The 13,263-nt window shown below is 42.2% G+C and overlaps 1 protein-coding gene across 1 annotated transcript; it reads right to left on the bottom strand.

Annotated features, from left to right (window-relative positions):
- Nucleotides 1-1,372: 1,372 nt before the first annotated feature.
- LOC133971001 (uncharacterized) lies at nucleotides 1,373-12,900 on the bottom strand. Its single transcript, XM_062408168.1, has 4 exons — nucleotides 12,772-12,900; nucleotides 10,871-11,267; nucleotides 6,999-7,463; nucleotides 1,373-2,266 (listed from the first exon to the last, which is right to left on the bottom strand). The coding sequence occupies exons 1-4, from the start codon at nucleotides 12,898-12,900 to the stop codon at nucleotides 2,241-2,243; spliced, it is 1,017 nt and encodes a 338-aa protein (XP_062264152.1). The 3' UTR covers nucleotides 1,373-2,240.
- Nucleotides 12,901-13,263: the final 363 nt, after the last annotated feature.

Raw genomic sequence — 13,263 nt, forward strand, 5'->3', positions numbered from 1 at the left:
AATCTGCAAAAAGAATCAAATGAATACAGGAGCATTTAGCAGCTAAAGACCCAAGCCACTGTAATGGCGGTGGTGGAGACCAAAATGTGGCTAAAAGAAGAATGGACATAGTAATATCAAGTTCCGACCTTGGCGATCTTCTGACTTTCCAGAGTTGGGTTAAAAGTCTCAGCTGTTGCTTGATTGTTAATGTTTTGCAAATTGTCTGCAAAAATATTAAGCAACAGCTGTACTTTGATAATGAGCAAATGTTATGAATCAAACTAAACTAAGAACATGGCAAGCATTATACCCAGTATATTGTGAATAAAATTGTTCATTAATTTTTATAAATTAAGTTATTGGAGGAAACCTCTCAACTCACCAAAGAGCCCACATAGTATTCTGTAATCTAATCAGCAAACAGCACGATGCATACATGTACTACGTGATTTTTTTCAATATTGCAAAAATGCAAAATTTTGGGTGTCTTTTCATTTCTTTTAGTAAATTTCCATGATGAATTATAAATAAACACATTAGGGCCCATTCACATTGTTAAAGAGCATATGAAAGAAAGTAAGACTGGGTGTGGGGTATACAGTTCTTCATTTTGTTTGGATGTATTGGAAATGAAGACGTGCAGAAAAGGGCCACGATCACTGTGCAGCAGACGTGAGACATGAGAGAGAGATGGAAGAGGAAGACAGAAACGCAGTGGGTTCAACAGCAGGGCAACGACTCTCTTCATATACTCCATCACATGCACGCACAGACCCTGGGGGCACACAGCACAGCATGCTGCCATGCATTAAGGCATTTTTGTATGTGAGTGTGTGCAGCTATACCAAATGAGCACCTTCTGGTTTCTCTGGCTCAAGGAAAAAAAAATCCTGGAGGGAGAGCTACAAGCAAGAACTAAATGAAGAGTCAAGGAATAGAAAAAACAAGAAGGAGGTGGAAGAGGTAAAAACAAATTGATGATTACAAAACTGCTTATCAGAGTTAAAAATAACAAAGGATACATGAAGACAAGTGACTCCACTTTAAATAAGTGTTTGCATTCAGTTCTTTCAAACCAGAATAGATTACATAATAAGCCTGGGGACAGAGAAAACAAGAGGAGGAGGGAACGTAGGTAAAAATCAGAGATTAAGAGAATAAACATTAGCTTACTTGATTCTGTGTGTGTATATATATATATATAAAGAGAGAGTAAGAGAGAGAGAGAGAGATTACATCTTAACATGTTTCAGAAAGTTTAGCAATTTTATTTATGAATCTATTTTTATTTAAGATTTAAAAACTTAAACCTCATTTACAAAAGTGTCCAGAATCAATAAAAACATTAATGAATTATATGTACTAGAACAAAATTACGTTATAAAAGTAAGTCATTGTAAAATCCCCTATTTAATAAGTATGTAGATTATATGAAATGATTTATACAATTACATATATATCCAGGATTGCTCAACCCTTGAAAGTACCAACTATAAACCAGGATTGCTAAACCCTGGAAAGTACCAACTATAAGGGACCAACATTGCCAAAACAACTGTAGCTCCTGTAGTTGTAAGTTTAACAAGAAACTGCGATTTTGGCTTTTACGCATGTGCAATGCAAACTAGTCTAGTCGACGCTAACAAGAAGCAAATCATAAATACAATTTCTAACATTTCTAGGACTGCAAAGCAGCACTGAGTGGGCCCGAGCACATGTTATTTGAAGCCTTGCATGCGTTTTGCCTTTTGCCTGAACAAAATTAATATAACTGAGGAAATATTGACACATAGAGCTGTTCAGGCTTGGACTCTGATCATGAGACAGAAGTTTGGTGGTGATAGGATAAGAAACAGTGGAATTAATAAGATTAAGATTAAGATGCATTTATTAGTCCCAAACACATGCATAGACATGCACAGGCACACTCATGCAGGTAGGGAAATTTAATATCTGCTTTTGACCCATCTGGTGTAGGACACACAGAGCTGTGAGCAACCATGTACTGCGCACGGGGAGCAGGTGTTGGGGGAGTAAGGTGCCTTGCTCAGGGGCACTAGACAGGGTAGGGAGAATCCTCTTGGATTTCTGGACAGATCATCCAGGTTTGTCTTTTTGTTGTTTCTCCGTGGAGTCGAACCAGAGACGAACCAGAGACCTTTTCTGCCCATAGTCCAAGTTTCTGCCACTAGTCCACCGCCTCTCGACAACATCATCTCCTTTGGCGAAGGATGAACCGTCGCCGTACCTCAATGTTTTCACGGTTTGAGGAAATGTCCCAATGCTGAGAGAGAGAGAGAGTTATCTTTTCAAGACATAAATATTCCTTTGATCTATGATCACTGACACTGTCACTGCAGGAGTGGAGTTGTTCGTCTACGGCTCAGCATCAAAGGATACATGGTCGATGTATGTCCGCGATACAGAACATCAGGTTTTAATGAAGATACATTTATTGCTCCCACACACATGCACACACACAAGACATGCAAATGGGGGGAAATTTGTTCTCTGCTTTTGTCCAATCTGGTGAACACAGAAGGACACACAGAGCAGTGGGCAACCATGCATAGCGCCCGGGGAGCAGATGTTGGGGGAGTAAGGTACCTTGCTCAGGAGCACTTAGACAGTGGGGTGGGGTAGGCACTTAGACAGTTGTCCATCCAGGTATGTTTCTGTATTGTCACTCGGTGGAGTCGAACCAGAAACCACCGTTGGATTCTCTGCACATAGTCCAACTAGTGGCAGAAAGTTGGACTATGGGCAGAGAATCCATCGGTGGTCTCTGGTTCGACGTGTATCAAACTTTGACGCCACGCCACTGTCACACCGTGTGATGAAAAATCGATCTTTGAGTCAGTTTGTTTCTCCATGTTGTTGTGATGATTACAATTTCATTAAGGCCTCACTGTCTGTCACATGCATTTTGAAGAGTGGCATGCGTTTTGCGCACTGCGGCAGGGATAAACGCTCCCCTTGCTGCGTCCGTCACGTGATGTCGATCCTTGCCTGCTAATTGCTCATCAGATAAAATATGTTTTATTTGAATCTGTGCCCTATGATCTATGTTGTTTATATAGATCTGTGATCTACTGAGTCCAGTATCACAAAGATGGACCGACGGAACCAAACCATCCCAGCACAAAAACAAGCATACATAAATAATTATCTTAATTTTTATAGATTGGGGACATCTCAGGTGTCTCTGTTCTCAGGTGTCTCTGACAATTCAACTGTAGCCAGTGCAGCCTCCGTTCGTAGAGAAACAAAGAGGAGGAGGGCGATGACGCCATTATCTTTTTATTAGATTTTTATTCTTGGAAACACATTCTATACATAAAGGAGAACACACAGCATCATTGAGTTTCACGAACCAAGAAACCAAGGTTTTAAAGGAAACATATTTAATCCCATGAACTTTCTTGATTCTTGTTGTCATGGGTCTGTACCCTCGGGGTTGAATGCACTTATTGTCGCTTTGGATAAAAGCGTCAGTTAAGAACACATTCATACTGTGCAAGGAACACACTTTAACCTTAAAATGACTTGTACATTATGAAAAATAGATACATTTTGTAGAAATCAGTAGAAACAAGTGATATAACCACAAATCTTTTGTGTTATTCAATGAGTTATACTTCTAGGGACATTAAAAATGTTTATAGTCCATTTAAAACAGTGAACTCTGAATATGTATAATATGAATATCTGCTGATAAATCCTAATAAAGCTTTTGTTGCCATCTGTGCTCGGCCCAATTTTATTCTCATTATATATGCTTCCACAAGGAAACATAATCAGGACACACTCGTTAAATTTCCACTCCTATCCGGATGACACCCAGTTATACTTGTCATTAAAACCTGAACAAAGTAATCAATTAACTAAACTTCGAGCATGTCTCAAAGACATAAAAACCTGGCTAACTCGCAATTTTCTCTTATTAAACTCAGATAAAACAGAGGGTATATCTTGAGATACATTATCTCAAGACATAGCTGCGCTAGACGACATTGCCCTTGCTTCCAATGAAACAGTCAGGAACTCGGGGATGATCTTCGATCCTGATTTGTCCTTTAACTAACACCTAAAACAAATTTCTAGGACAGCCTTTTTCCACTTGCGTAATATCTAAAAAATTAGACATGTCCTTTCAGCAAGATGCTAGTCCATGCCTTTGTTACATCGAGACTGGACTATTGTAATTCATTATTATGAGGCTCCAGCAGTAACTTGTTAAAGACTCTACAGCTTGTCCAAAATGCCGCAGCACGTGTCCTGACGAGAACCAAGAAAAGAGAGCACATTTCTCCATTATTGACATCGCTACACTGGCTACCGGTTCATTCTAGAATAAAAAATTCTCCTCCTTACTTTCAAGCCCTGAATAATATGGTGCCATTTTACCTTAAAGAGCTGTTAGTACCCTATCAACCCACTAGAGCATTCCGCTCCCAGAATTCAGGCCTACTTGTCGTCCCTTAAGTCTCTAAAAGTAGAGAAGGAGCCAGAGCTTTTAGCCATCAAGCTCCTCTGCTGTGGAATCATCTACCACTTTCAGTTCGGGAGGCAGACACCATCTGTTCGTTTAAGAGTAGGCTCAAAACCTTCCTTTTTGATAAAGTTTATAGTAAGAGCTAATTAGATAGACAGATAGATAGATGGATACTTTTTTAATCCCGAGGGAAATTCAGATCATCCAGTAGCTTGTACACTTAACACATCACTGACATATATACATAAATCACATACATCACATACGGAGAGCATATATACAGATACAGGTATGGAATGCAATGATGTGATTGTGTCAGTGTCCAGTATTAGTGCAGCAGAACGTTACTTTTCCTATGTTCTAAAATAGGAAGCGTTTAGATTAAAAAGGCATAGAGGTATTGATGGCTGATCTACTGAGTGGGCCACATGGTTTTCATCGTACTACCATACAAACCAGTAGCCAGTCAGATTTACCTGGAGCCTTAGTGTACCCCCAAGTTCAGCCTGTATCATTGTATCATCAATTACAAGGCAAAAACCACTGATGACGCTAAAACGCAAAGGGAATTTATGAGACATGACACATAGAGCTACTCTTTCCAGCTTCTCCTTCCTCTTCTCCATCCCTATCACATCGAAGTAAGTCATATCTCATCAGTACATGTTAATGACTTAACCCCTTCCCCGAGTCCCTTTGCTTTATCGCAGATCCGGGCCAGCTGTGGCCGCACCATGGATTACGATTGTGGATCGCGCATCAGAGGTAGCAATGGTGGATCCAGTATGGAGGATTCTATATCGTGCGGGCTAACCGTTGGACACGGGATCCGCCGTCGGCGGCTGATGATGGATCGAAATAAGTGGCAGTGGACAATGACTGTGGACTATAGTGGATCCGATCTGGATGGCTGATAATGATCTTGGTGGCTGTTGACCATGGACTATGATTGCAGCAGGACTGCTTGACATATAGTATTGAAGTTATCCTTCAAAATGTTTAGCCTCATCAATGCTGCTAAAAACTTTATTCTTGATGTTTTCCTGCACTTGACATCCATTACACTTCTGTCCGTCCTGGGAGAGGGATCCGTCACATGTGGCTCTCTCTGAGGTTTCTACGCCTTTTTACCCCGTTAAAAGGGTTTTCAGTAGTTTTTCCTTACGTTTTTCCAGACAAATTGTGATTTGGGAATATGGGCTATACAAATAAAATTTGATTGATTGACTTCTCTCCTTCATGAATCCTCACGAATCGTACATTGGACTGAATCTTCAATCTTTTTTATCACACTCAGATCAACTAATAGGTTGCTCTCCTGTATGACTCCTCATATGTTTATGTAGATTGACCCTACGACTGTATTTATTACCACACTCAGGGCAACTAAACGGTTTCTCTCCTGTATGAATCCTCATATGTGAATTTCGATGGTACCTTGAGTTAAATCTTTTACCACACTCAGAGCAACTAAACGGTTTCTCTCCTGTATGAATCCTCATATGTGTATTTCGATGGCCCTTTTCATAAAATCTTTTACCACAGTCAGAGCAACTAAACGGTTTCTCTCCTGTATGACTCCTCATATGTATAATTAGACTGCTCCTTTCCTTATATCTTTTACCACACTCAGACTCAGGGCAACAAAACGGTTTCTTTCCTGTATGACTACTCATGTGTCTATTTAGACTGCTCCTATCCTTATATCTTTTACCACACTCAGACTCAGGGCAACAAAACGGTTTCTCACCTGTATGACTACTCATGTGTCCATTTAGTTGGTCACTTTTGTTAAATCTTTTACCAAACTCCGAGCAGCTAAACGGTTTCTCTCCTGTATGACTCCTCATATGTTTATTTAGATTGCTCCTATCCCTATATCTTTTACCACACTTAGAGCAGCTAAATGGTTTCTCTCCTGTATGACTCCTCATATGTTTATTTAGAGTGCTCCTATCCTTAAATCTTTTACCACACTCAGAGCAACTAAACGGTTTCTCTCCTGTATGACTCCTCATATGTGAATTTAGATGGCTCCTTTCGTTAAATCTTTTACCACACTCAGAGCAGCTAAACGGTTTCTCTCCTGTATGACTCCTCACATGTTTATTTAGATTGCTCCTATCCCTATATCTTTTACCACACTCAGGGCAACTAAACGGTTTCTCTCCTGTATGACTCCTCATATGTATAGTTAGATTGCTCCTACCCCTATATCTTTTACCACACTCAGAGCAACTAAACGGTTTCTCTCCTGTATGACTCCTCATATGTGAATTTAGATGGCCCCTTTTGTTAAATCTTTTACCACACTCAGGGCAACTAAACTGGTTCTCTCCTGTATGACTCCTCATATGTGTATTTAGACTGCTCCTATCCTTATATCTTTTACCACACTCAGACTCAGGGCAACTAAACGGTTTCTCTCCTGTATGCTTCCTCATATGTGAATTTACATGGCCCATTTGGTTAAATCCTTTACCACACTCAGAGGAACTATACAACAAAAATTCTGACTTACATCCAATATCACTCAGAGGCTGTTTGTGATTACTTGTATTTAAATCACTCTGATTTTCCCTGGTCTCCATCCAATCATCCTCACTTTCTTCAGTCTCAGAAGAGTCTTCAGTCTTGTCCTCAGGACCTGGTTGTAAACGTCCATCAGGACCTAAGTTCCTGACTGGTTCTGGTCCTCCACAGTCCGCTCTGTTCTCCTTCGTCTCACTCAGATGAAGCTTTGACGTTTTAAGTTTCTCTTCCTTTTCTTCAATCTTCACAGCGACAGGAGTCAATGTGAACTTGATGTCAGCCTCCTCCAGTCCTTGAAGCTGCTGTCCATCCTGATTGGTCCACGTTTCCTCCTGTTCCTCTTTTAAGTTGGGGGGCTCTTGGTCCTCCTGGTCCACAAGGGGGCTCCACTGCTGCTGCTCAGGGGGAACCTCTTCTTTATTCACCATCAGTTGCTGGACATCTGCAGGACTCACTGAAACACAAATACACACATTTATCATTTCAGAGTTTCCTGAAAACTTGTTTTGTGTCGTTTAATGTCGACTGTTGTGATTTTTTAACGATCACATTCATGAAGTAGAGATGTTGAGGTTGTTTACAGTTGGTGTTACGACACAGCTTGTAATAGAAGCAGCATAAAAATAAGAGTTTCTGGTAAACAAGTTTATCATTTTGAGCACAAATAAACCAATTAGGTCACTAACAGAGGAGAACGGGGCTAGGGCAGTTAGTTAGTTGGTTAAGCTGCTTTCAGACAAGACCTGTGGGAAAAACTCAGAGAAATGTGGCCATACTTTCTGTTTCAGACATGAGCAACAGAGCAGCAGGTTTTCTGCACAGACTTGTTCACAACAGCATCACCTCCTCCTCATTATTCAGGTGAGAGGTGGAGCAGCCGGGTGTAGCAGAAAGAGACAGGAAGTGGCATATTAACTCCGCTGTTCCAGATTAACTGGCGGCCATATCAAATGGCGATATGTTTACCTTTTTCCAGATGTTGACGGTCGTTTGCAGAGCCGGTGGCAGATTCGTCATTTTCACAAAGCGCCTGTACAACATTAATTTGTGGCTGTATTTTCACAAATAAAGTGGTATGGTGATACAGGCAATTGAGGACACTTCATCTGGAATCGATTCGCCTGCTAACTATAAGTGGGCGTTTTGTGTGCTTGTTGATATAAAGGTTGGTGCGCATCCAATTTTTTTTATTCTTGAGCATTGTTAGAAGAGAGCCTGTGACTCAAGCATTTCATTGCCCGCGACTGCTTAATTGTTATCTGCGTGCATTTGATAATAAAAATCCTGAGGCCACAGACTGGGATGCTCTGTATGAGCCACATGGTGAGGACATTGATGGCCTGACTGACTGTGTCTCTGAGTACATTGGGTTCTGCATCGATAACACCATCCCCACTAAAGAGGTCCGCTGTTACCCAAATAACAAGCCTTGGGTTACAAGCGACCTGAAGGCCCTTCTCAACGAGAAGAAGAGGGCCTTTAGATCACGAGACAGAGCAGAACTCTCTCAGGGGAGAGCGTGGCCTAGGGGATAGAGCGGGTGCTCTGCAACAAGAAGGTTGTCGGTTCGAATCCCACTCTATCCCATCTGCATGCCTAAGTGTCCTTGGCAAGATACTGAACCCCTAGATGGCCCCTCATAAAATGATGAGTGTTCTAAACATGTAAGTCGCTTTGGATAGAAGCGTCAGCTAAATGACATGTAATAATAATGTAATAACTCAAACGGGTTCAAAGGGAGCTCAAGCGCAGCATCAGGGAGAGCAAGGACAACTTCAGAAGAAAACTGGAGCACAAACTGGAGGAAAACAACACCAGGGACGTCTGGAGTGGTATGAAGGAGATCACTGGTTTCAAGAGGAAAGATGGGGGAGCAGCTGGGGATGAACGACGTGCGAACGAGCTGAACACGTTCTTCAATAGGTTCAACGCCAACCTGGTCCTGGCCCACCTCAGACCGCTGGTGTACCCATCACAAGACCCCCTGCAGTTTGCATATCAGCCCCATGTTGGGGTTGATGATGCAATCATCTACCTGCTGCAGAAGGCTTACTCCTCCCTGGACAGACCCAACACCTCAGTCCGGATCATGTTTTTCGACTTCTCTAGCGCCTTCAACACCATCCAGCCCAGACTGCTGAAGGCCAAACTGGAGGGCACGCAGGTGAGTGCTCCCCTCATCGCTTGGGTCGATGACTATCTGACGGGCAGACCGCAGTTTGTGAGATTACAGAACTGTGTGTCTGATCGTCTGATCAGTAACATCGGGGCCCCCCAGGGAACTGTGCCGTCCCCCTTCCTCTTCACAACATACACTGCTGACTTTAAGCACTGCACAGAGACGTGTCATCTGCAGAAGTTCTCTGATGACACGGCCATTGTGGGGTGTGTTGAGGGCGGAGGGGAGGCTGAGTACAGGGACCTGGTTGACAGCTTTGTGAAGTGGTGTGGGGAGAACCGCATGCAGCTCAACGTGAAGAAGATGAGGGAGATGGTGGTGGATTTCAGGAGGAACAAGCCCCTTCCCTCTCCTGTCTGCATCGGTGGGACGGATGTGGAGGTGGTCCCTGCATACAAGTACCTGGGTGTCACACTGGACAATAAACTGGACTGGTCCACCAACACAGAGGCCGTCTACAAGAAGGGCCTGAGCCGACTTTATTTCCTGAGGAGGCTCAGGTCCTTCAATGTCTGCAACAAGATGCTGCAGATGTTCTATAAGTCTGTTGTGGCGAGCACCATCTTCTTTGCTGTGGTGTCCTGGGGTGTGGGCATCAAGGCTAAGGACGCCAACAAACTGAAAAAACTCATTAGGAAGGCAGAGTCTGTGGTTGGCTCTAAGCTTGTCACCCTGGAGGAGCTGGTGGAGGACAGGATGCTGGCAAAACTGCTGGCAATCATGGACAATCCCTCTCACCCCCTCCACATAACACTGGACAAGCTAAGGAGCAGCTTCAGCCACAGACTCATTCAACCCCGCTGCTCTAAGGAACGATACAGGAAGTCGTTCCTCCCAACCGCAATAAGACTGTACAACTCCTCTACCTCTGTCAGAGCCACCATCACAGAACTGCACTAAATATACCTGTCTCAATTCATCATTTTATACAATAATATTGTCTTTTGCACACTCAGTCTACATATTCTTACACTCTAATAGTATATCATATTATCTATTGTATCGCCAAATACTTATATTTATACCCGTACTATATATCATATATTATATCATACTCTTTATATATTCTTTGTATAGATAAGTCTATATACACATATTTATACATGTGTACATGTTGTTATTATTATTATATTTTACTATTATTATCATTATATATACTGTTGCTGCTATTATTACTATATACTGCTATTACTATATTGGTATAATTACTTTCATATATAAATATATATTATATACCATATATACTGTACTATTTTTTATATATATATACTGTAACAATAGCATTACCACCATATCATCAGTACTTACCATCATCTGCCACTGCACCTTATCTACCCATTTATCTTGTGTTTCTGTTTTTATTGTTTCTACCACAATATTTTATATTTTATATTTTATTTTATTGTATTCAAATGTACCGGCTGCTATGACGACTTAATTTCCCTTCGGGGATGAATAAAGTAATCTATCTATCTATCTATCTATCTATCTATCTATTTATCTATCTATCTATCTATCTTTGTGAAAATGACGAATCTGCCACCGGCTCTGCAAACGACCGTCAACATCTGGAAAAGGTAAACATGTCGCCAGTTGATATGGCCGGCAGTTAAACTGGAACACCGCTGCTCGAGCTGATGCTAGCTAACGTTAGCCTGTGAGCGGTTCCTCCCGGGACTGACCTGCTCTGTGCAGCCGGACTACGGGCTGCATTACGGCATCGAGCAGCTTCATCTGGCGGCAGATCTCCCGCTCGGACCGCTCTGTCTGTTCCATTCTGGCTTCGTATTCTGCCAAGGTTTCCTCAAGCCCCGCAAGGATCTCCTCCCCCGCGGCCGCGAGCCGCGAGGTGAGCAGCGCTCTCAGCTCTGGGACTTGAGCCTTTCCTCCTCCTTTCTCCACCTGCAGCAGGAAGTCTTCAGCGGCAGCAGTGATCCGCGCATGTACCGACACCCGCAGCAGCTGCACGGCGGACATGTTCCTCATTTCTGCGCACTTTGAGTCTCTGGAGCGAACAAAGGCAGCCAGCGACAGGAAACAGAGACTCCTAGCTCCTAGCCAGCAGCGAACCCTGTTGGACTGGAGAACGAAGAGGAAACGGAAGTACTGTACTAATACTGCGCAGTAAAAATACTCCGTTACAAGTACTTGTTAAACAAGAACTAAAGTATCAGCAATAAATAGACCTAACCAATGGTGGAAGAAGAATTTGGATCAATCACTAAGGTAAAAGTAATAAGAACGTAAAGTAATTTTTCCATTACAAGTAAAAGTAAAGTACAGTGAAGTAGAAATACTCAATAATTAAATTAAACAAACTTAAAGCATTAAAGCGGCACTGAACGGGCCCGAGCACATGCATTTTGAAGTGTTGCATGCGTTGTGCGCACTGCAGCAAGGATAAACGCTTCCCTTTCTGCGTCCATCTCGTGATGTCGATTCTTGCCTGCTAATTGCTCACTACAGTCAACACTATAAATTTTACATCACACTGTGAAAACTTTATGTAAATTGAATGATTGTTGTAAAACAAAGCTTATTTCCGGTTGCCAGTAGGTTGCGCCATCAGTATTATTACATACAGATTAATGGATATGTTCAAGTAGGGGCTCTGATGTAGAGTGAGCAATTTTGTTTTAATTGGACAATGTTACAACAATTACATTTTCACACTGATCAGAAGGTTGTGCTATGACCCTGAGAAAATATTGACAGGCGTGTAATAAAAACCTTTGTGACATGTCAGGTTCTCACCGTGTTGAAAAATCGATAGTTTGTATCTGCAACTTGTTGTGATGACACTCATCTCAACTTGAAGTTGATCTGATGTAAGCCCTGGTACAAGTACTTCAAATAAACATTTGGAATATGGCCAAATGTGCCACTTAATGCAAAATGTTGCGTTTTTCAAACTGCACCTCTAGACCTTTTTGTTTGTTTGGTCATGATACACCTTTATAACGATTTTTTTGGAGATCGGTAAATGTGAAGGCGTTCCGGGGGACTCGGGGGGGCATTTTGCCGCGCCCATTTAAAATATAGCCAGAAGAAGTTCATTTTCATCACTTTTAAATTTTCTGCAAATTTTGGTAAGTATTTGAGCATGTTAAAGCCCTCACAAAGCCAATTCATTGGCCTGAAAAAATAAATCCTTACAATTTCAATAGGGTCTCCAACTGTCAGTGCCTGTCAAATTAATGGTAATAAAATAACTGCCAGAACATAATCTGTACTAGAACATTTTCTACATTACAGGTGGTGTTAAAGAAGATCACTTGAGCTTGAGCTCATCTGACAGAGTTGCAAGGGTTCATGGGACCAAACAAAGTTGGGAACTGAGCTTCTCAAATGGCCTCAAGATTCGACAGTGCTGGGCTTGGCTGAGATTTGCTGATAATGTTTTGCTACTGACCAGGCTTTGTCTGACTTTTTACACCAACTCTATGCTGACCAGTGGTCTCTGCTGTTTCCGTAGAATGTTCCGTCAGCGCTGCCCGAATGGAATTTGTCTCACAACACTTTGATGCTCCTGCAACAAAGTCCTTTGCAGCCATACTGCAGAGAAGCCTTTGAGAACCCTAACCCGAACCCGAACCCTGAGGTGCCTCATCTGCTCTTTGACCTCTGTGCTCTTTGTAGTCTCTATGATCACATTGTACTTATGGTCCAGTGCAGCATGGAGCTGCGCCTCAAAGCTCTCTCTCAGGAACATTTTTCTCTTTGTGTCATACTTATGCTCACATTTCAAAATTATCTCACCAGATGCCCACTGGTGTGCTTTGGTGATGTGGTGCAGGGCAGATATCAACTCTCCCTCAGCTTCGTCACACTTCTGTTACATGAGCTAGCACAGCGTGGATGCTTGGTGGTCATCCTCCAATCAAGTAGCTTCTCATTGTGGCACTTCGGCGGACTCTTTTTCACACAGTAGACAATGTGCCACAGATCATATGTGATGTTGACATACTCCTCCATATTAATCTCTGAGCAGACAAGTTGATATGGTACAAAGATGGAGACAATGTGTTCCCCCAGCTCCTCCAGACCTTCGACCTCTAGCAGGGAACTGCTCTTC

This window comes from Platichthys flesus, chromosome 16, assembly GCF_949316205.1.
Source record: "Platichthys flesus chromosome 16, fPlaFle2.1, whole genome shotgun sequence".
In the NCBI taxonomy this organism is placed as follows: domain Eukaryota; kingdom Metazoa; phylum Chordata; class Actinopteri; order Pleuronectiformes; family Pleuronectidae; genus Platichthys; species Platichthys flesus.